A 22,416-nucleotide genomic window follows, 5' to 3' on the forward strand; every position below is an offset into this window, starting at 1 on the left:
GAGAGAGAGAGAGAGAGAGAGAGAGAGAGAGAGAGAGAGAGAGAGAGAGAGAGAGAGAGAGAGAGAGAGAGAGAGAGAGAGAGAGAGAGAGAGAGAGAGAGAGAGAGAGAGAGAGAGAGAGAGAGAGAGAGAGAGAGAGAGAGAGAGAGAGAGAGAGAGAGAGAGAGAGAGAGAGAGAGAGAGAGAGAGAGAGAGAGAGAGAGACCATAAAGGTGGCATAATTCTTTTTTATTTCATTTTTCACAGAAAAATAAGATTAATAATCTCAAAATCTGTCGATATTTTCAGGAAAATAAAGTATAGTTGTCTTTTTTCAAGAAAACAGCAATTTTAAAAGAAAAAAGAACATTAGACTTCATTTTATATGAATCAGGTTTAACCTCCTATTCTACTTTTAAAGAAAAATATATATCTTGAAAGCAAACAGATTCCACTTACAATAACAGTTGAATGACACGTTGCAAAGAATAAATGAAAATTGATGTCTTGATTCAGCAAAACAATTTTCTTGCCGTTCGAAAGCAAGAAAAAGAAGTATTTTTAGGATTTCTGAATAAAAACAGCGAATTCCTCTTTCTGTGAGTTAAGGAAAATCAAAAGCAAGAAACAGATAGATATAAGAGTGATTATTTCGATTCTCATAAAACTAAAATGTTATTCTAGATAGTTTACAATTTAAACGGATTTAAAAAATCAAAAGAGTGAAGCGAATATTTGAAGAATGAGGAGAAAAGTGTTTAGTTCTGGCAGTTTGATACAATTTATATAAATTTAAGTTCGTGCAATTTATATCTGAGTGCTAAATTTCCGGAAATCTTAAAAATATATTTTTTCCAATTCATTATTTTTTGCTTTTAACCTGTCATATATTTCCTTTTTCTTGTTTAGAGTTACTGTGTTTGCAATAGAGTTATTATGTTTTAGTGTTAGGTGTAAGCAATATTAGTGTACTGAAATATGTGGCGGAAGAAGTACAATTTTTATTTTTTGCTCTTGCTTTTGCGTTTATTACTTTATTCAACATAATAATGGTCCACTTTGAAATCAAGTATAGGCGATACTTAGTTAACTCACATCAATTTGCTTTTGGGGATCTTTATTCCTTAAAAGAGATCGCACTGAAAAGCGATTTTTTTATTGAATTGCTGCCTATTTGTCTAATTCATGTGCGAGAATATCAAATTTAGTTTATCAGTTATATCGAAACATAGTCCTGCTCTTAAAGCTACAATCTTTTTTTTTTCAATGATATTTTTGTCGAAATAAATCGTAATTTAAAATTTCCGTTAATTTGAAATGCGGTAGACTATGTAGACTATAAATTATTCCTTAAAAATGTCATTAAAAAACTGTATCTTCAAGAGTGAAGCTGGTTGCAGTTTTGAAAACAGTGATGTGAAAATATCTAAGATCCATTAAAGAATCTCAGACAACGAAAAAATTTTTTCCCCTGTTTCATCCAACTTTTCTGCATGTTCTTGTTCATTTTTTAGCAGAGTAGTCCATATTTTAGTAACTCTATTCTATATCTGGAGGATTTTGTAGGTGAACTTCCACCATTCTCACAATTTTTCCGTTCTATACTCGATTGGTATTTCAAACTGATATAAATTTTTTACAACAATAATAAATTTTAAAACTGATATTAATTACTTTTAATCCACTTTTTTCTTGTATGAATTTATGTGTTATTTTATATATTTCATGTATTTAACAACGATGAAATTGTAGATTTTACCTTTTGATCTGTTTTAAAGTGTATTGTGTCATTTTAGTTTTATTTTAACAATGTTAGTTTGTTTTTTATCCAGTTACTTCATGTGAATCCAAATTATATGCATTTCGTAGCATGTTATATGTATATGGTTCAATATGACTCTATTATGCCAAATTATATGTATATGTTTCAATATGACACTATTATGCCAAATTATATGTACATGTTTCAATACGACTCTATTATGCCAAATTATATGTATATGTTTGAATCTGACACAAATGTTAAAAATTCTATTCACCAAACATATAACTTCGCAAGTATATAATTTTTGAAAAAAGAATGCTTTATTCAAATTTTTGGTTTGTGCAGAAAAATTCCCTTTAAATTAACACATGATTCAAAAATAACTAAATTGCGAAATTTCTTTTAGCACAAGTGTTTTAACCTAAGAAACTATTTAATTGATGTAATTGCTTGAGGCCAACTAATGATAGTCAAAATTTAACCCATCGAAGCGATTTTCTCTGATACTTATTCCTTTTGAAGGTTTATAAAAAATCTTATTGGACATTATCTGTATTAAAACTATTCACCACGAAAATAGTTTTAATATGTACCATGTATACACTAATTTTACCTACATTAGAATATTGGGTATTGATTAAAATGGCACCAATTATTATAACACCAAAAATGTCCATCACCAGCATTAATTAAGTAAAATTGACGTCAGCCCGGCAATTTTTAATGTTACTTATGGACAAATTAGTAGCATTTATTTATTGATTTTGCATTTTAATACATGGCTTGGGGATTTTTTAATTAGTACCTATTTTCAAAACTAAGCCACATTAACTTCAATAATAGTATGGCAAATTTTTATCTTTTTCCTAAACGAAATAGCATTTATTTTGCTATTTCATTCATAGTTTATTTTTCTGCTTCTTCGCGAGCTTCTGAACAGATCATAATAAAAAAGCGCCCTCAGCCATTAATGATGAGATTTCCAGGCATTGAATCCTGGCGGTGTTACCAAACTCCTCTAGATGTTTATCACAGCATTTCTCCGTTATATATAAAGTTTTTAAACTTGTATATTTCGATAAAAAATGAACTAAAATTGTCGTTTGCAAAAAAAATTTTACTTCAGGAGCAAAATTTATTTTAAATCTAAATTCCTCACACCCAAATAAGGTAAGATCAAGCATCAAGTAAGTATAAATTAGTCCTGTATCAAGTAAGTATATTAAGTATAAATAAATAATAGTAAGTTGTATAAGTGCAACCAAATTTTCTTCTCTGTGTTTTCTAATAAAAATGTACTGGGAACTCAGAAAAACATTGATCGCAAGAGCGTTTTTCGGTAAACGAAAAGGAATTTAAATTTTCAAATATCACTGTATTAAATATTACGTATTCTTCTGTTGCATAAGAAATTTATTTAAAATGACAAATAAAATCACAAGGAAAAAGTCATCGTCTGAGAAATAAAATTTTTATGACGACCAAATTAACCTCAAACAAATCAAGTAACTGTAAATGCATTAAGCACCACGTATGATGAAAGATAACAACGTGTTATAACGTAATAGATGTATAGTATAAAGTAAATAGTGCGTCATATTGTTGTGCGGAAATACATATAAAGTATTATGGTTCAAATGAATATTGAATTTGTATGCTTTACCGTTAGAATGCGAGATAAATATTTGCTGAAGCATTTATATATAATGCTGGTTAATTGAAAGTATGGAGAGCAAAAGTTATAAAAACAGGTAAAAATTGTGTTATATATATACACACCGAAGAGAGAGCCTTTACATTATGACCACCCTCTATCTATAACAATGGGCTAGCCCAGGTGGTTTCTAGCCCAGGAAAAATGTTTTCATGGGGCACATTAGGACCCATAATCCTCATAGAACAATCTCTGAAGTCTGTAAGCTACTTGAACAAAGTTGCAGACCAAGTTCACCCATTCAGGGCAACAGTTTTTCCTGCGAGGGATGGTGTTTACCAACAGGATAATGCACCATGCCATAAGGGTCGAATCGTCATGGATTGGTTCGAGGAACATTCCATTGACTTTCAAGTCATGTCTTGGCCCCCAAATTCACCTGACCTTAATCCAATAGAGCATTTGTGGTCCTACTTGGAAAACCAAATTCGTGCTGCCACGCCACCCCCTCGCAATGTGAGGGAATTGCAGGACCAGTTGGTGAGCGCTTGGTACCAGATACCTCAGACTACCTATCAGCACCTTGTGAAATCAATGCCACGGCGGGTGCTAGCAGTTTTGAGGGCTAAAGGTGATCCTACATGTTATTAGCAGGGTGGTCATAATATAATGGCTCTTCGGTGTATATTAAGCATTAAGATATTGACACACAGTTTTAAGATATATTATTATGAAAAACGCTAATTGTTATTTTGCTGATGATTTTATTGAAAGTAATTTTTTAATGCAGATTGTTATGTATGCATAAGTATGCATGATTGATTATAACTGCCATTTTTATTCTCCTTGTTGAAAACTACTTAGTATTAAATTGAGATAAAAACAGAATCCTCAACAAAAGCTAAAGTATTTTTCGAAAAAATTAATTTAAAATATTATCCTTCTACATAGGATTTATTTCATTATCGTGAGTTTAGTGTTTCTTTTATAGAACGCTAAATCCTTCTCATTATTTTGATACATTAATTTTCATACGGCGTCCATTTCATCTTTTGAAAAAATGCAAATTATCTGAATTAACTTGTCTTGTGGCTAAATGATAATGGTTCCAAATGTTGTGAATTGGAATCCTTCTCGAGGCAGGGACGCCACTCTCTCTCTCTCTCTCTCTGCGTGTGTGTTTAATCTATGTTGTGTCAATGTAGCTCGTCCCTTGAACAATAGTTCGAGTATCTTTAGTAGCGAAGAATGTAAAGTTCATCGCCGTCCATTAGAAAGAAAAAAATAGTTATCTGAATAGTGACTGCTGAGTATATATTGATTATATGGTTTATCTTGATAATTATACTTTACACAGTTTATTATTTTTTTTTCAGAGTCAGTTTACCTTAACTTCTATAAAAATTTAATTGAATATCTTTATATTAACTAGTTTCTTTATTTTAGCATGAATTTAAACTGCAGTTCAAATCGTATTTTTATTTATTGCAAATTATCTAAATTGTGTTTACTGATCCATTGCGCCTTGATAAACACAATTTACATAGTTTAGTTCATTCAAAATTAATTTATTGTAATTTTTTAAAAAAAACTTATTTTAAAATTAATTATTTAAACTCCTCTCTTTTTGTAACATTAATTCAAACTGTAACATTTATTTTCTGGTTTATATTAAATCCTGCTTCTGCTTAAAAAGAAAACATTTCCTTATGTATAAAACGAATCTATAGTATAAATTCTTACCTTTAGAAACTTATAAAAGAAATCTCCAGGATTTCTAGTTACCCTTTGAGAAAAAAAAATATTTATGAGTTTTCAGTTTAGCAAATCTGTTATTTTTTTGGACTCCACGCATTTCCTTTTTGTTCTTAGATATAGTACATGTAGTTCCTGAGTTTCTAAGATGGAAAAGTAAACTAAAGTATCAAGAAAATGTTTCATTCTAAAAGTAAGGCTAATCTCCAAAAGGTGATCCAGATCTAAGACTTCAAGTTCCTCTTATTTATTTATGTCTTTGTTTTCTTTTTTATACCAGAAGTAAGGCTCTTTTCCTCGTTTCTCGTATTTTCCTTTTTTCTCTATAGTTTTTCATCATTTCTCTCTGTTTTTTCTTTCTATCTTGTCTTACTTATGGTTCTACTTCTGTCTCAAAAGAGTTTTTGAAAGAATTGCTTAGGCCATATACGCTTGATAAATTGGTTAAAAGGAGAAATGAATGCAACTTTTCGAATGACATAAATTTTTGCTAGTAAAAAATTATCAACATGGATGAGGTATACAGATTAAAGTTTAGCATGCGTCTAATAATTTTATTGCATATTTTTCTATTTTTAAAAATTGATTAACATCAGACATACACTTTGTTATTATTATTATTACAAAACTTGAAGTTGTGCAATAACGTTTTAAAAATATGCTGCTTAACAAACAAAATACTAGTTCCGTTTAAAAAGTTTTTAAAAATATAGCTTACACTATATACACTAGATAATCGGGTATGCATTTATGTAAAAAGTGAACAAAAAATATTGTGGCCTCAATTACTCCGCAATATGGGGTAACTTGGATGAGAGTAAACTAATGATGTATGAAGAAAATGCTTCATTCTAAAAGAAAGGTCAACCACCAAACGTGGTCCAGATTTAAGATTTGAAATTCTTTCTTTTTTATTATGTTTTCGCTTTTTTTATACCAAAAGTAAGACTTGTTTTTTTTTTCTATCTCGTTTCTTGTATACCCTTTATTTCTGTATAGAATTTCATAATTTATCCTTCTTTTCCCCATCTTGCCTTACTTATTATTTTACTTTTGTGTCAAATGAGCTTTTGAAAGTGTTGATTACGCCATAATGCTTGACAAATTGAATAAGAGATAAAATAAATGGAACATTTCAGACGCCATAAAAATTTTCTGATAAAATTCCGTTAATATGGATAACGTATAAATATCATAGTTTATCCTGCATCAAACTAATTTGACATAATATTTTTTTTTAATTTTCATAATGAGTCATTTATAACAAGTATAATGTTCGACAATACCTTTTAAAAGAAGTTAAATTTCAGAAAATATTTAAAACATCCTTATACTATGCTTTTAAACAAAGTAAATACTACTTCTGTTAAAAAATAATAGTGCGTGGAGTCTCTCCGCGCGGAAGAAGTTAAACTTCGCAACCTGCGACGTTAATTGTAGAAGAATCAGCAGTCGTAGAAGGATCACTAGTTCTATTCAACGACTCTTTTTCCTGCTCCGCTCGCTTCCGTGCTCTGTAATCATTGCTCATTTTTCCCTCGTGGACCTCTTGAACCAGTGGAAGTGCTTGTAGTTGCCTCATCGTCTCGCCCGCGAAATTGTTTTTGTATTAATAATGTAAGTGAATGCGTCATAGTGTAATTTCAGAAGAGAAAACCTAACAATCAATTGATATTCACGAGAGACGCACCTTGACATAACCTTAAATCCGTCGCATTGTCCGCGGGATTGTTTTCACTCATTTTTTAGAATTGTTATCCGCTAAATTTGAAAATAAAAAATACTACCCTATTAAATTATATGTGCATCAAAACAAACTAAAAAAATATTTATAGAAAAAAAAATACTTTTATGACTTTTATTATTTTCATGCTAGTGAGAACCAAAACAATATGGAAATGAATGAGGGAAAACTGGCTCCTACCACGTGATTTCCCGGCCAATAAAAATGTAGCGTTGAACGTTTAGTGCAACCTTGTTGGAAGTCGCATAAGAAGTAAAACTTCAAAAAAGTTTTTGAAAATCATATGTTACAGGAGAGTGGACGCTAATACAGAGAGAGGGCTACAAAAGACATCTTGAATACATTATTTTTTATTAGTAAAATTTCATCTGAGAGATATCGAAGATTGCTAACTATGATGTACACTTTCATGTGACTATGTACAATTAGACTGAAATATTCGGTAAAAGTTTGTATAAAGTAACTCTAAAATATTCATTTTTACTATTTTATCAACATAGTTATTTTATTTTCGAAATTTCAAATAGAACGTGGCAGTACGTAATAAGAAAATACGGTTTTATACTTATTTTGGTATAAACTTTTACTCCTTGCTAGTATGGAAGTAATTACACTCACCCCATGCAACTTAAAATAGGAGAAATAGAAATTGATTAAAAATATCACTGATTTGTTATTTATTTCTTAAACTCAAAATATTTTGCTAAAAAATATACTTTAACAATTAGTGTTCAATGTTTAAAAAATCAATGCTTAAAAAACCTTTATCTCAATTTAATCTTCAAAAGTTTAAAGAAAAGTTAAAGGACGTGATTCATCAAATTTGTTAAAAGATTATAAAACAATATATTAAGGAGAAAGTTTTGACAGACATGAAATTTAGTTAGAATAACATCGACTGGAGCCGTTTCCGCTATTACGAGTTGCTTTAATTGCTCCAGTAGAGAAAATATCATTAAGCCACGTGTTGTCCAACCAGACCATTTCATCATCAAATTGAAATTATGGTTATTAAAATTAATTCAACTTGAAATTAGTTCCGTTCTTTCAAATAAATCTAATTAAAAGAAATAATTTCATAATAATATAACATTATCGTTGAACTCAGTATCAAAATGAAAACAAAAGATCAAATATATGACTGATGTTAGTTTTATTATTTTCGGGAGGGGTTCATTTATGAAGTATCAGATAATAAATTGATTTACCAATAAAGTTTATTATTAAAGGTTTGCAATGAGTTAATACAACTCCTTTATCTTGTTGTTTTACATATTCTATATATATTTAGGGCTATGGTATTTGTCATCGAATTTTGATTCTAATTTAATACATATTGAACATGAAAAGATCTCATTTGAAAAAAAATGATTTTTTCAATTTCCCATGTTCTGACTAAGTTAATGTGAATCGTAGGAGGTTTTTAACACGTATTGCCATCTTTAAATGCTAAAATAAGACGCAAGGAATTGAATTTTTTGTCCTGTTATGCCGTTGCTTTGTCTATGATATCAGTGTCACTCCCCAGAATATTAAAACCATTCTTTCTCAGTTGTAATAAATGATTACTTATTAAGTTATCAAGATTGCCTAAAACAACTTCATAGGCTGTCCATGTTAATACCATTTAGTAGTGATAGTGCGGATATAATTAGCCTTTTTTAAGGTTATTATTCTAGGAAAACTTTGTGATTCTAGATGTAAACTAAAATGTAGATAATGGTTCAAATAATTGATAACAACATCAAAAGTGGTGGCAACTATATACCAAAATATTTTACAATGTATATACGACCACAGCCTTGCTTTATTTATTTTTATTACTTTGAGCAAAATGTAAAAACAGATATTAACTTTATTTGAAAATTTTAACAACAAAAGCTGAAAGCATAAAAATTGCATTTTACATGCCCATATTGACTTTTTAAAAGCACTCGTTTCAATTTTAGATTTAATACGAATTTCGATTACTTCACTCGCTTTTGCTGTAAAATCGCGTTGTTTTGCAAAGAAAGGCAAACACAATAAAAAAACAAAAACAATTAGCTGTCCATATTTGCACTAAAAAATCTAAAAAATAATTAAAAATTTTAAAATATGCTTAGAACATTTGAATCGAATTTTAATTGAGCCGGTTAATCTATATATGTATTCAAGATGGAATGTATTTGGGCAGGGAACTGTCCTTGCATCAGAAAGGTCCTGGGTTCGAATCCCGGGCAGGGCATGGATGTTTCTTTCTCTCCCTTTGTGTTGTATACCCTTTCTCCTTTGTGTGTGATTGTGACCCACCCTATAAACGGGTTGTGGTTGTGTGAATGGCGTGGCAGAAGTCAATTTCCTGCCAATAGATGGCGCCACTAAAAACAGGAACAATCGCACCCCCCACTGCCGAAACAGGCATACTGCAAAAAAATGTATTTAAACACGGGCCTAAAATAATTTACCTTGAGTTAAAAAAACAGCAATGGTTTTGAAAATTAATCCAATGAATGCATTTTTTATATATATTGTAATTATGCAACCTTTACCTGCAAAACATGACGAAAGCTTTAATAATTTTCCAACAGTACGATGTATGTCTGATCATGAGCGAATATTTCTATCCATAACTTATTTGAAAGACTAATTTCAGAAAGAAGAAATTTGAAGTTCTGTAAACAATAATCAAAATAATTTTATCCGAACGATATAAAAATATTGATACGTGTTTAAGAGTATATAGCATAAATCTTATCAGGATAAAAATCAGCTTCAGAAAGCATTTTTTGAGCATTGTCACAGTTGTTTATGCATTCCAAGAAATAAAAATTGGAAAAAGAAATTAATTTTTTTAAAAAATACTACTAAAGTAACTTTGCTTGAATGTTAATAGATATTCACTCTAAGTGAATTTTAAATTTTATACTCGATATTTTGAAGTATATACAACATTATAATTATTTTCTAAAAAAATGATATATAATATCCTATCCCAATTGCATTCACAATTTAAAATTACGAATTTTAAATTTACTTCTAATATATTTAGAAATGTATATAAAGTTTAGAAATTCAGTTTTATGATAGCAATCATAATTTCCTAAAACAAAGACATGCCCATTTATCAAAGTGTTTCGAAATTTGCTTGCGATGTATTGTTCAATATAAAACTTTTATCCGACTTGGGTTAACCGAACAATGAAATTTGCAATTCTGACTCTATATTTGCAATTAGTGACCCTCCAAAAACCCCTAAAAAATACACAACATATGATATAGCAAAAAGCTTTGATTTTTGGCCAGTTTTTTTCCGATTCAGACAACGTTGCAGTATCTGAAATCTGCATCCAAAATTTGGTCAGGAAAAGTAATCTAAGGAATCCCGAGTGATGGTAATTTATTTAAAAAACTGATGGACAACGGTATTGGTTGATTTAAAAGCTCAAATTATAATACATTACAGAAGAAAAGTACTACTAATTTTCAAACATGATTTTCAAATAAGTTTGAAAATGGTGAAAATAATTTTGAAAAAAAAAAATGTTATTTTCTTCTGTAAAAATAGTCAAACATATTTTTAAAAAAAATTTCTACCCATTTTTAAAAATAGTTTAATTGGTTACTTTTAACTCGGGAGACCAAGTATACATAATTATGCCCAACCATGTGATTTATATCTGATTTAATTGGATACCTGTAATCGACGACATACGTGTGAGTAGAAACTGACTAGCTTTCGAATCGACGAATGTCACGATTTTTCCACAATGACGTCAGTTGCTGGTATCCAATTGAAGTAGTCGGCATTAAATGGTTGAGTGTTGATTTTATTTCTCTTGACAGAGATGAAAGTTTAAGCTCTTCTTAAAACGCATTTATGACTCTTTAGCATAAATAAGCCGATAAATCACTGCATTTGTCTGATAAATGAAGCGTTTTAGTAACGAGGAGCATTGTTGCACGATTACGATCATTTCAGTATCATAACTCTAAGTTGCCCAACAATATCCGATTTCTATATTATCTCAGTTGGGCAGTAATGGTCTCCTTCATCAAAGAGAAGATAGTGTCGACGCACCACTCATCTTTGGTTATAATCCTTAAGGACTCTAAAGTAACTTACTATAAACTGTTTGCTTTGCTGAATACTGCTAATAATAAACAGTAAATATTATTTCTCCACACGTAGCCTAACATATGATTAAAAAAATACTCGATTTCTTTGTTTATCTTAGCTTCACAGCCATAATTCTTCTCTCTCAAAGAGAAAGTACGACCTCAACACGGCATTGTGTTTCTTGGAATATAGGATAGAATCCCTTAGAATTCGAAAATACTTATTGTGATATGTTTATACTGTTGTACTATACGGTATCATGGAAGTAATATAATTGTGCTTCATTTTTATAGCATCAATTCACTTTTTATTATATTTTCAAAGATTAAAGGTGTATACGCCATTTTCTCAAACATTATTTGATCTGTTGCTATTTTTATTCAAAGTAAAAATATAACGTCTTTCTATTTTAAATTTCAAAAAGAATAAAATAATAACATTGCTATTTATCGATATCTTCCACTTTCAAATTTTGTTATAAATTTCTTTTAAGGTTATCTCAATTAAGAACCATGCGCAAAATTTAAGAAACATATGTAAGTTTTCAGTAATTAAGAAATATATATGTAGTTCATAGGATGGAACACTCAAAAGCTATACGAAACTAGATATTGGGTAGAAATAATTTATAAAGTTGTGGCAAAGTGAACCAAATATTTTTGTTCAATCGCAACAGGATAAAAACTGCTGATAAAAGATACACAAAAAGCTTTTGTGGATAAAACTTTAATTAAATCCCAGCATTTCTGCGATTTTTAAAAAGACAGAAAAATGCGAGTTTAACACATGTTCAAATTTAAAGAAATAACTTGTGTGAATTTTTTTCTTCATACATCAGTTTTTCTATGCCTTACAGTAATAGAAAATCTTGATTTCTTTCATGTTCACAAAAATGTATGATTATGTTCAGGTAACTTTGATATAAACTTAATCAATCTTGTATGAAAATAAAATAATCTTAAAAAATAAAGCGTGTATCATGTATGTTACCTTACTCCACAGCAATTATGGATAAATTATTTCTTTATGTTTGACTTTCAATTTTGTAGCAATCAAATCAGTTAAAATTGTTGTGAATCCGACTCCAAATAAGCAAAATCAAAGCATATTTCTGTTACAAAGTTAAAAATATTAATAAACAAAATATATAATTTAAGGTAAACGGCATCTCAAAATAGACAGAAATTAATTCAATTTGATTCCTTACGTTTGAATTGTTCGTTCTATTTCACGAATGATTTGAACTTGAAGCAGGTGGGCGTTCTTGGACCTAAAAACCGGTTTTCTGTAGATTATTCATTGGGTGAGTTGTGCGTGACAGGAAAAATTTCTCTCAATCTTACTGATTTAGCTATCGATTACAAGAGCGTTTCTGTAAACTTTCTCTCTCTTTTTTTAGCTTTTAGTTTTTATGCATGCACATCTAGCCGAGTTACAGTTTAAAAAAAACGTATTTGAAATTTTATTCAATATATTCTTATATTTATTCAGCAAGCTACTACTTTTATTGATTGAAAATAAAAGAAACTTATCATCTAATCGAAGTGCACACATCTTTTGTGTAAATTGTGCGTTTTTTAAATATCTTGAAAATGCTTCTATTAAGTTTTCTTCATCACCCGTGGTAACAAATAATTTATTTTATCAGTTTTCCAGCCAATCTGCTTTATGAGCGAATTATTAATTAAATTCTAAATTTATGCAACTTAAGCATCTAAGCATTACCCAGTAAATTGTACATTTCTGTCTTTTCCCCCCATTTTTAAGTGGATTTTCAAATTTTATATAATCTACACCAAGTAAATCTTAATAATTGCTCATTGTAAAATGTAAAATACGTATTACACTTTTAGAAATTAAAGCAAATCGCAACAAATATCTTAAAAGAAACCATGACTATTTCGGCAACATTTGATCCTCAATGGTACTCAATCTTTCCATCACCACACTTTCCTTTTACATTTCACAAGTGTTTAAAGAACTTAAAGATTCTAACTCTAGATGGAGCTAAGAGAGGTGTGGATCCGCGAGATTACATTTCGCTCCCGCATTCAATCCCTGATTGCATAACTTATCGGCTTTTGAAGGTATATATATGCATGTATATATCTATATATATTCAGTTGATTGATGAAGTAAGTGAGAGACGATAGAAGGGAACTAATTATGGAGAACAACTCTGAAAGGGAATAGATTATGTATTCGAAGCATTTACTCGATATCTTTCTATGAATGCATATTCAACTAAATGAGTCGAGTGCTAATAAATGAATTCAGCATTCTATCCTAAAGCCATTGAAGTGTTTATGTACGTGGATGATAGAACAGATGAGGAGGGAATTTTAATAATTTTTAGTCATTGGTACTTTTCCATTATTTTTAGTTTTCTTTTTTGTATCTGATTTTCTATTAAGAATGCAGACAATTTAGACAAAAATAATGTAGGATGATTAAAATTTTAGTACATTACCATTTTCTTTGAATTTGCTTTCTTAAAGAATACAAAAAAAAAATATGTGTGCAACAAATTCTATGATAATTAGTAGCGTTTGCGTAATTAAATTATAATAATGAAAATAGTCGTAAACCATTTGTAAATTCGGCAATAATTTGTCTGGAGAAAAAAAAATCGGAACTGTTTGCTTAAGTGTAGATCGAAATTTTAACATTTAGAGTCGTCAAAATCACATTAAAGAGAATATTAAGCAATTACATATTAAACAATTTTTTGTCCGTAAAAACATTTGAGAACTAATATTTTAGCAATATTATGCAAAATAATAATTAATAGGAAATTGTTGTCAAGAAAAGAGACTAGCGTTTTATGATGTATTTTATAATCCTTATAGAGTTTATCGCTGTAAGGCGCAAGACTTATTCTGTAATCCTACAGTCATGTCTACAATCTGCAAATTTTTAACAGAAGAAATTTATACTTTAGTAATAAACATATCAGCAGTCCTGATTTCTTCTGTAAAGAAACTTTCAGAGCTGTTGCTACAATATTGTTTTTATGTTCAAATACGAATTTAAACCTTCTGTATAACTTTTTTTCTGTTTCTAGACACAAAATAATTTTTATAGAAATGATATTTGCTGACTTTACGTACTTAACTTTGTTAGGAAAAATACTTTCAAGAATTCACAATTTTGAAGAATAAACTGGTATTGTAAAAAACTGTATTGAACTTACTGCTCCCACTGTTCGATCTCCCAGCTGGCGTATTTTACAATGCAAGTATGCAGTTTTTCCCAGTTGAGCAGTTACATTCCTCTCTGTACTGTTGTCAAAATAAGGGCGATAATGCGGATCATCCCAATACGAATTTGGTCTTGACGGTGGTTCTGCCTTCGATCCTCCAAAGCTACGTTCTGTTCGAGTAAGCATGTGATCGAGGTGACCTTCGGCACCTAGAAAAAAAGAGTCAACGTAAGTATCATATATACGCTACATGTGATACGTAAATAAAATAAAACATGATGCACAGGGCTGAGCAATCGAACTGTCAGACACTTAACTGAAGAGGCAAAAGCATTATCGCTACACAGTTAAAAGTTTCACTCTGAAATTACGGTAAAATAACCTGCATCAGTCTGTTCATCCAATTAAACAAAAAATTTATAATTAAGAACACTTCTTTACCGATACAGACCAATTCAGAGATGCCAACTGCTCCGGACAAACCAAAGTAATTAAAAAAACGGTAAATAACTACAAAGTAAATTTTGCAAATATTTGACTATTTTTACCTGCTTTTTAATACGTATAGCATGACGTAAGTTCTACAAAGTGGTGAATTATATAAGTCTATGAATTATTTAGAAATAGTGGTGGATAAAAATCTACTAAATTGAATTTATTAAACCAAGAATCACAATTGATAAACTACCACTTTAAAATATATATTTGCTGTCCGGAGCAAGTTGGCATCTCTGCCAATTGCAATTAGCATAACTTCGAAACCAAAAATAAATAAATAAATAAAACTTATACGGACATTGGATCTTTGAGGGTTTTGCACCATTAATGCGTGGATGAGAGTATCGTGTTCTAATAGTCCAGAGTCACAAACTCTTCACTGAAGGGGATGGGGGAAATAGTGTGCTGTCAACACTGGGATTCGAACTATCGTTTTGGGTCATGTGAATGATAGATTAACCCTCTTGGCTATGATTTATTGTTCGCAGCTGCAAGGAGCTAAATAGTTTCATCAGGTGGGCTCAGTTGGTGCGATAAAATTCTGGTTGTTTAATCGTATTATGCGAAAGCAGTTAACAATCAGTTTTTCTTCCAGTTTGCAGCTTTAATACAATATTTTATGATTATTTTACTGTTTTGGTAGATTATGGTAAAACAATGATTAAATAAGTTTTTATTTAACCATTTTTCCCGAGAAATTTCTAACAGTGTAAATAATAGGCATTTGTTTATTCTATTGCTTGATTAGAGAATTTGCATGTTCGGTAACTATCATATAGTCTTAGTTTTTAAGAATAAAGTGTAAAAAATCTTTGGAAAGGCATAGTTTAGAGCTATCTTATGCTAAAATATTTTTCAAAAAAATGCATTGGAGCTAAAATCGTATTTTTTTAAAACTTTCTTTAAAAAAGGCGATAATAAGAAAGGTGCCGCAAGCTTTGAAAAGAATAGGTTCTATGCATACACAATGCAAGACTAGTTTAATAGGAGTCCCGATTTAGAATTGTGTTCTTTTGCACCTAATAAAAAATGGCTAATATAAGCAATCATAAATCCGTTATGTGATTCATAAATAAAAAAAAATGTGCTGTACACGTCAAGGATATCAACCCTGTCTGACACTTAATTGAAGAGGCAGAAGTATTCACTCCTAAGTAATAGGTATTTGTTTCGTCTAATACTTGAATCAAGAATGTTTTGCATGTACGGTAAATATCACATAGTCTTAGTTTTTAAGGGTAAACTTTAAGAAGTCTTTGGAAATGCATATAATTTGGAGGCATCTTTTACTGAAATATGAAGCAAGGCAATGGGGATTAAATTGTACTTTTTTGCCAATCCTTAAAAAAGGCTGTATTAAGAAAGGTGACGTAGGCTCTCATAAGTTGATATTTTGACTTAAATTTAACTCTAATTAAAGAATTTGTTCTAAAAGACAATTTAATGAATCTGGAATTAGTCTTAGAAAATACGCATTTTCTTTTTAAAAACTTGATATAGTCTGGAAAATAAAAGATTTTATACATATACAATGCAAAGTGGTGTTATAGGTGTCCGAATTTCGAAATATACAGTTAACATTCAATTGAGCCTTCATAAACATGTTCAAGGGTGTAGTTAGATCTTGAAACCACTAATTGAGAATAATTACACAGAACTAAATCGCAGCACCACACCTGAATTATTTCCGCTTCAGAAAGCACCAATTTGAAAGAGCTTTGAATATCGTCAGAAGATTGTTCACAATCATGAATAAAATAGCGTGATTTCTTTGCATGCTACTATGCACTGTAAAAACAGTCTGAAGAATATAGTGAGAGAAAAATAGTGTGAAGGAAAACTTTTAAGTTAACACCAAATCTTGCTTTCGTATGCAATCTGAAGTGTATGAATAAATCCAAAAATATTATGATTGGGAAAGTTGAAACCAGGATCATGAGCTTTCTCATCCTGCGTTAAATATTTTTACTATTTATCAATGTATTGCCCTTTATCCTGTAATTTAATACCTTCAATAGGCATTTGTCTCATGCATTACAATTTTGAGAATAGGCTATTCTATGTCTGTGGGATAATCAGAAATTAAATTAAAATTTTATTCAGATTTTGAGTAAAATTATCTTTATGGTATTTACATTTAGTGCAACGTTATTTCAAACTTTACCCCGTACTTGGCATATGAAATTAATTAATATATTTACTAAAATTATTTTGTCAATATGTATCAATGCTTGAAATAATTCAGTACTAAATGGTAAGTAACTAAATGCGAAGACGAAAATCAGTTTGTTAAAAATAAATAAGGAAATAAATAAATAAACAAAATAAGTAAAAAATATAATTTTTATTTGCTTCTTATCGGAAAATAATAGCCCTGTAGTATTTTCTATTGCATATTCCAAATTTTTTTAACAAGTTAAGGGGAAAACTGACTAAGATATGAAAATATTATTCAACTTTTTCTAGTTTGTTTAAGCGGATTACAAACGTTTAGGAATTATACTATCTTAAAGTCTCGATCTAAAGGAAATTTCTATTTACAAAACTAAACATTTAAATTAATCTTAGCATGTATTTCAGGGGTATTTGGGCGAAACTATTGATTGAATATTTTGAATGTTTTTCTTTCAAATTTTGGCTTCTACATAATGGTGCAAGTTTGTTTTAATAAAGTTGCTCTTTTATCAAATTTATTCTCAGTTTTATTTTGGAACATTTACATTCGATTCAGTTCAGTTACGTTCTTAACTACATGATCACTAAATCTTTAAAACGTGTTAAGATTTGCTTTAAGACTGCATTAGTTACATGTTTTGATATATTTTAGAATGTAGTTTTAATGCAAAAACAATTCAAATCAATTTAGAAGCAATTTATTTTAATCAAACTGTTTCAAATACGGAATCAGGTATTTAGATTTTTTCGTAGTAGTTTGAAAATAGTAAAAATACACTAAAAAGATGAGATAATAGTGCATGTTTAAGTAGTAAACATAGGCAATTAAATTTAAATTATTCGAATAAATAATTGAGATAAAAATTAAGATAATTATTCATTTTTTTCTAAAATGATTATTTATGTTAATATATTTTTATTTATTTTTCTAATTTTTTGCTGAAAATTTTTCTGCCTTTCTGAAAATCTCTCACTAAAAAAATATATTGATGAGAATGTCAATGAATCGTTTGATACCATATTGAAGAAAAATAAATAACTTAAACAATATTATCATTATTTATGTCATATTATAACCGAAAAATGAATTTAAACTTTTCCTTTTAGAATATTAAGAATATTGATTCCAGCACTTAATTCTCGACTTTTTTTAATCTCAATTAATTTCACGTTAGGTAAATCTAGTTACATTAATCGCCTGCCAATAGTGAACATATAATATGTCAAATTCTGTGGAAATGACATGAAACAAATTACTAAGCAATTTCTTATGGAAAATACATTTGTTTTCATGTCAGATAAGAAAAATATGTAAAAGCCTACATTATTAAAAGAAAATTAATTGATCATAAACTTTATAGTTTGGTTTTTAGAAAAGAACTTTCTAAATATTTCTCACTAAGTTTTTTTTTCTTTTTTTATAATTATGGTAATAATTTGTAAGACGATAACATTATTAATGACACTTTTTTTTCGTTATCATTCAAATCATTTATTAAAACTCTAGCAGTTTTTTCAAACAGCATTTCTTAATCTTTGAAAGAGAATTCCATTAGGAGAAATTTGCATTTACTCACTGAAAAAAAAATGCTTGTATAAATTTATAGGTTTATAATTCTGCTAGTTATACATTGAGAAACGCAAGTATGGTCAGAGCTACCAGAATATGCTAATTCTTACTTTGTTGCTGGCTTTATGGGAACCACAAAAAGCTCAATAATTTTTATCAAAAATGCTTTTAAAAGAGAAATTGAATATTTTTCACCTCTTGCGTTTTCGGTTCATAATTCCTTTTAAACCTACATTTTAGTAAACAGTTAATAGGATATGGTATTTCAAAATCAATTAAATTTTAAAAACCAAATTGAATAGGCATTATTTGCTGTGATTTAGTTGCAGTGTTGGAAGCTTGTTTGAGTGTATGGGTGTCTCATAAATAACCAATGACTTTTTAAATAACAAAAAACGTAGCGACATAAAGATTAATTTCATGTTTTCTTTTTCTGATTATTAACCCAAATCGTTAAAATTAATTTTAAATTTTGTCAACACAAGGTGTTGCTGACTTGCAAGGTGTTGACGTTTTCCTTGCGTTTAAGGGATATTATTTTAAAAATTTGCTCAGATTTTTGAAATGAAAAAAGCAATTGTCAATTCAGAAAAACGCAAACTTCAAACTCACAAGGTTATTGACCTTATTTTTTTAAAAAAATTCTTTAAAATTATTTAATGTGCATTTAGTAAAAAAAGCCCTTTTAATGATGTTGTGCATATCATGAAAATATATCCTTATAGTCATAAGATATAATTCAAGGGTGCTTTCGAATCTCGAAAAAAACTAACATCTAACCAAAGCTCAAATTATAAACAATATACAAACGTTAAAACAATAAACACTAAGAATCATTAGGAATTTTCAACGAACAAAAAGATTAAATATTTTAAAAATTACATTAATTTTAATCGGGTTATCTTACGAAAAAAAAGGAATACGGTGAGAATTTAGTTTTTATGGAAAAAAAAGTATTCTGGTAAATTTGAAGAAAAAAAAAACCGATATTTAAACCATTTATTTATTAATTTTTCCATTCATATGAAAGCGACTTACCAGAAATTCTAATTTTTGGAATTATAGTTCTTATTACCACTCATAAGTACAATACTGAGAAGTAAATTAAACCGAATAAATATTTTTCCCGTCATGTTCTGAAATATTGTGATAAAATTACCAATAATTTTACCACAATAACCAAATTTTGTCTCACATCATACGACCGTAATTTATTTTAAATTTTACCGAAGTCTTTACTAAAGTGCTTCGGTAAAAATTACAAAGCTTTCTTGTATTCCTATACAGATAGAGACACATTCTTTTTTACTTTTTTTCTAAGTGCTTAGAATAAAAATTAGTACAATTAATCAATAGTTTCCAATTTATGAGAATTTTTATGAACCTGAGTAATACAGCAATGTTTAATTTTTCAAATATAAAAAATCCAGATCCCAAAATCTTTTTAATTTGACAAATAGATGGCGCTTCTTGATATTCAGTTTTTACATAATTTCCTTAATTAACATTGAAGACCCTGGCTAAGCACAAGCAAAACTTAACAGCTATGAATAAATGTTAAAACTTACAACTGTTCTAAAAATAGCATATTATTCTCTGAGCCTTCGAAGGCACACCTATGTATGATAGATAAAAATTTAATATCTTTAAATTAAAGCAAACAAAACATTTTTAAAGCATACATTTTTAAATCTTCTAAGACAGTATTGAATTATTCTACAGAACAAAGCATTGAATAATATAAATTCTTTAAATTCTTTAACTTATTTCAACGAATGCAGCATTTTAAAGTTCGGAACTATTTTTTTTTTGTTGGAAACGAATCAACGTATTCAACATTTCAAATGAATTGAACAGTATCACAAAAAGTTAAATCAAAGAAAAGAGTATTCAATTCAATACTATAAAAGGATTTTTAATGCATTTTAGGCAGATGCAATTCTAAATCTTTTTAATGACGTAATATTTTTCAGAGAGACAAAGAAGAAAAAAAACGCCCACCACATTCAAGCGATCACAAGAATTCCTATCCTTTTCGATATTCATTGATAAATTGATCTTTTTCCCTTCACTTTTGGTTTCTTAAAGTTAAATGCCCGAAAAATTCAAAAAATAATAAATGAACTGAATTTTTATTTTGCAAAAGCAATAGGTATTTTTATTTTTATATCTTTACTCCGTTCCGTAAACTATTTTATTTTTTCGTTTTATTCGAAGATTCCGTTTTATGTCTCTCTTCCTTATGGCATTAATGAAATTGGACTGAATCCTTTATTTTTTGCTTATCAAGAAGAGAATTATTTATTTGCTGTTTGAATCGAAACAAAATATTCGTATAGCGAATACTTTTCATTATCTAGGGATGTCTAAATTACTAGGCAATTTGTTTCGCAATTAAAATAATGGGGATTAATGAATTCTTGTTTTAGTGAATTATACATGCGATGTAATAAAGAGTATAACGTGCCGATAAAAGAAATTATGTTTTGCGATTTTTTTTTAAATTCCTAACTTAAGGAGAAGTGATGCATTTAAGATTCAGTTTATAGAATTTCTATCATGTGTATTTTATTATTACGTGAAGATAATAAATTGCTTGTAATAAGCATAATACTTTTTAATTTGTTGGGTAATAAATAAAATGCCTCTCTATAAATTGTTACAGTTTTTTGTTAAAAGTTTATAAATGCATTTGCTATATGTTTAACGACAGGAGAATTTTTATTTCTGTTTGCAATTGCACTAAGTAAACAAAAAATGTGTTTAAAATTTGATTTTATAATAAATGCATGATTATTGTAATTTTTAAAAAATACTAGATGACTTATTTGCAATTATTAGGTATTCTATGTAGCTTTTTAGTTTAAAACATGCAGCTTTTGTAGCATTTGTTGTGTGTATCTTTTTGGTTTGAAAATAAAAAGTTTGGAACAATAAATTATTGAACACGATAGTTCTCATTATATATTTGATTAAATTTAATCACTCAATGCTTAATTAATAAAAACAAGCAAGAGATTCCTTATTGCTAGGAACTTTAATTTTTTTTTAAAATTTATGTAATTCTTAATTTGTATAAGCTAGTTAGATTTCTCATGCGAGATATAATAAAATATTAAATCGCTACTCATGATTTTAACCTTTATTTTTAAACTTCATATTATTTTAAATTTTTCTTACTGAAATAAAATAAATCCTCAATGAAATTTACAGTAATTAAATTATTTAACTATCCAAAATGTTAGGTATAAAATGATTTCTGATATTTCTGTTTTTCAGTATCTGCCATGAAGAGAAGGTTTTTAATCTGTCAGACCTAAATAAAGAGCCTAAATAATTTAAAAACACATTTTCTTTTTATGCACTAAAATTAAGGCTTTATCGTTTAAAATATGAATGAGTTTTGATGAATGAGCAATGAGTTTTCTGTGATAAGAGAGCAGATGAGTTCTAAAGATGTAGTCTAATGTGATAAGACCTCTTTATCCAAAATCCATTTTATTTTAAAACAAATTAGTATTCTTAAAGATAATTCATTGTACTCTCTTCAAAAATGTTTTATTTACTTATCCTATATTAATATGATAATTTATCTATTTTAATGTCATTAAATATCATTATATTTTAACTAGAGGGATTTAAAGTAACAACTGAAACATAAAAAATAAAAAAACAGAGCATTTTAAAGTAAATAATGCAGTAAAATGAAGTCTTTATTATTGTACCGTAAACCGGGGCGAGTCTACCCATTTTAGTTTTATTTAATTTTACTATTTTAAATTGCAAATAAAAAAAATTTTACCGACGGAGGACTTAGTTCAGACTCTAAGGAAGATGGCGCTGTAGTAGTTTGATCCGTTTTGATTTATCTGGTGTCTTTTTAACAGACCTGTTCAAACGTCTTTTGAGAGATTTGTATTGAAAATCAGCAAACTTTTAGTTGGTGCTCCGTAAGTATATTATTATAGCTGCCCA

At 28.8% G+C, this 22,416-nt stretch overlaps 1 protein-coding gene across 2 annotated transcripts in view; it reads right to left on the reverse strand.

The window, feature by feature from the left end:
- The window catches only part of LOC107452561 (uncharacterized), a 275,849-nt gene that overhangs the window by 102,805 nt on the left and 150,628 nt on the right, over window positions 1–22,416 (reverse strand). For both annotated transcript variants that reach the window (XM_016069065.4, XM_016069073.4), the window contains one exon: window positions 14,190–14,407. In XM_016069065.4, coding sequence (XP_015924551.1) covers window positions 14,190–14,407 — 218 coding nt within the window. The remainder of the gene's footprint in view (window positions 1–14,189; window positions 14,408–22,416) is intronic.

This window comes from Parasteatoda tepidariorum, chromosome 3, assembly GCF_043381705.1.
Source record: "Parasteatoda tepidariorum isolate YZ-2023 chromosome 3, CAS_Ptep_4.0, whole genome shotgun sequence".
Lineage (NCBI taxonomy): Eukaryota > Metazoa > Arthropoda > Arachnida > Araneae > Theridiidae > Parasteatoda > Parasteatoda tepidariorum.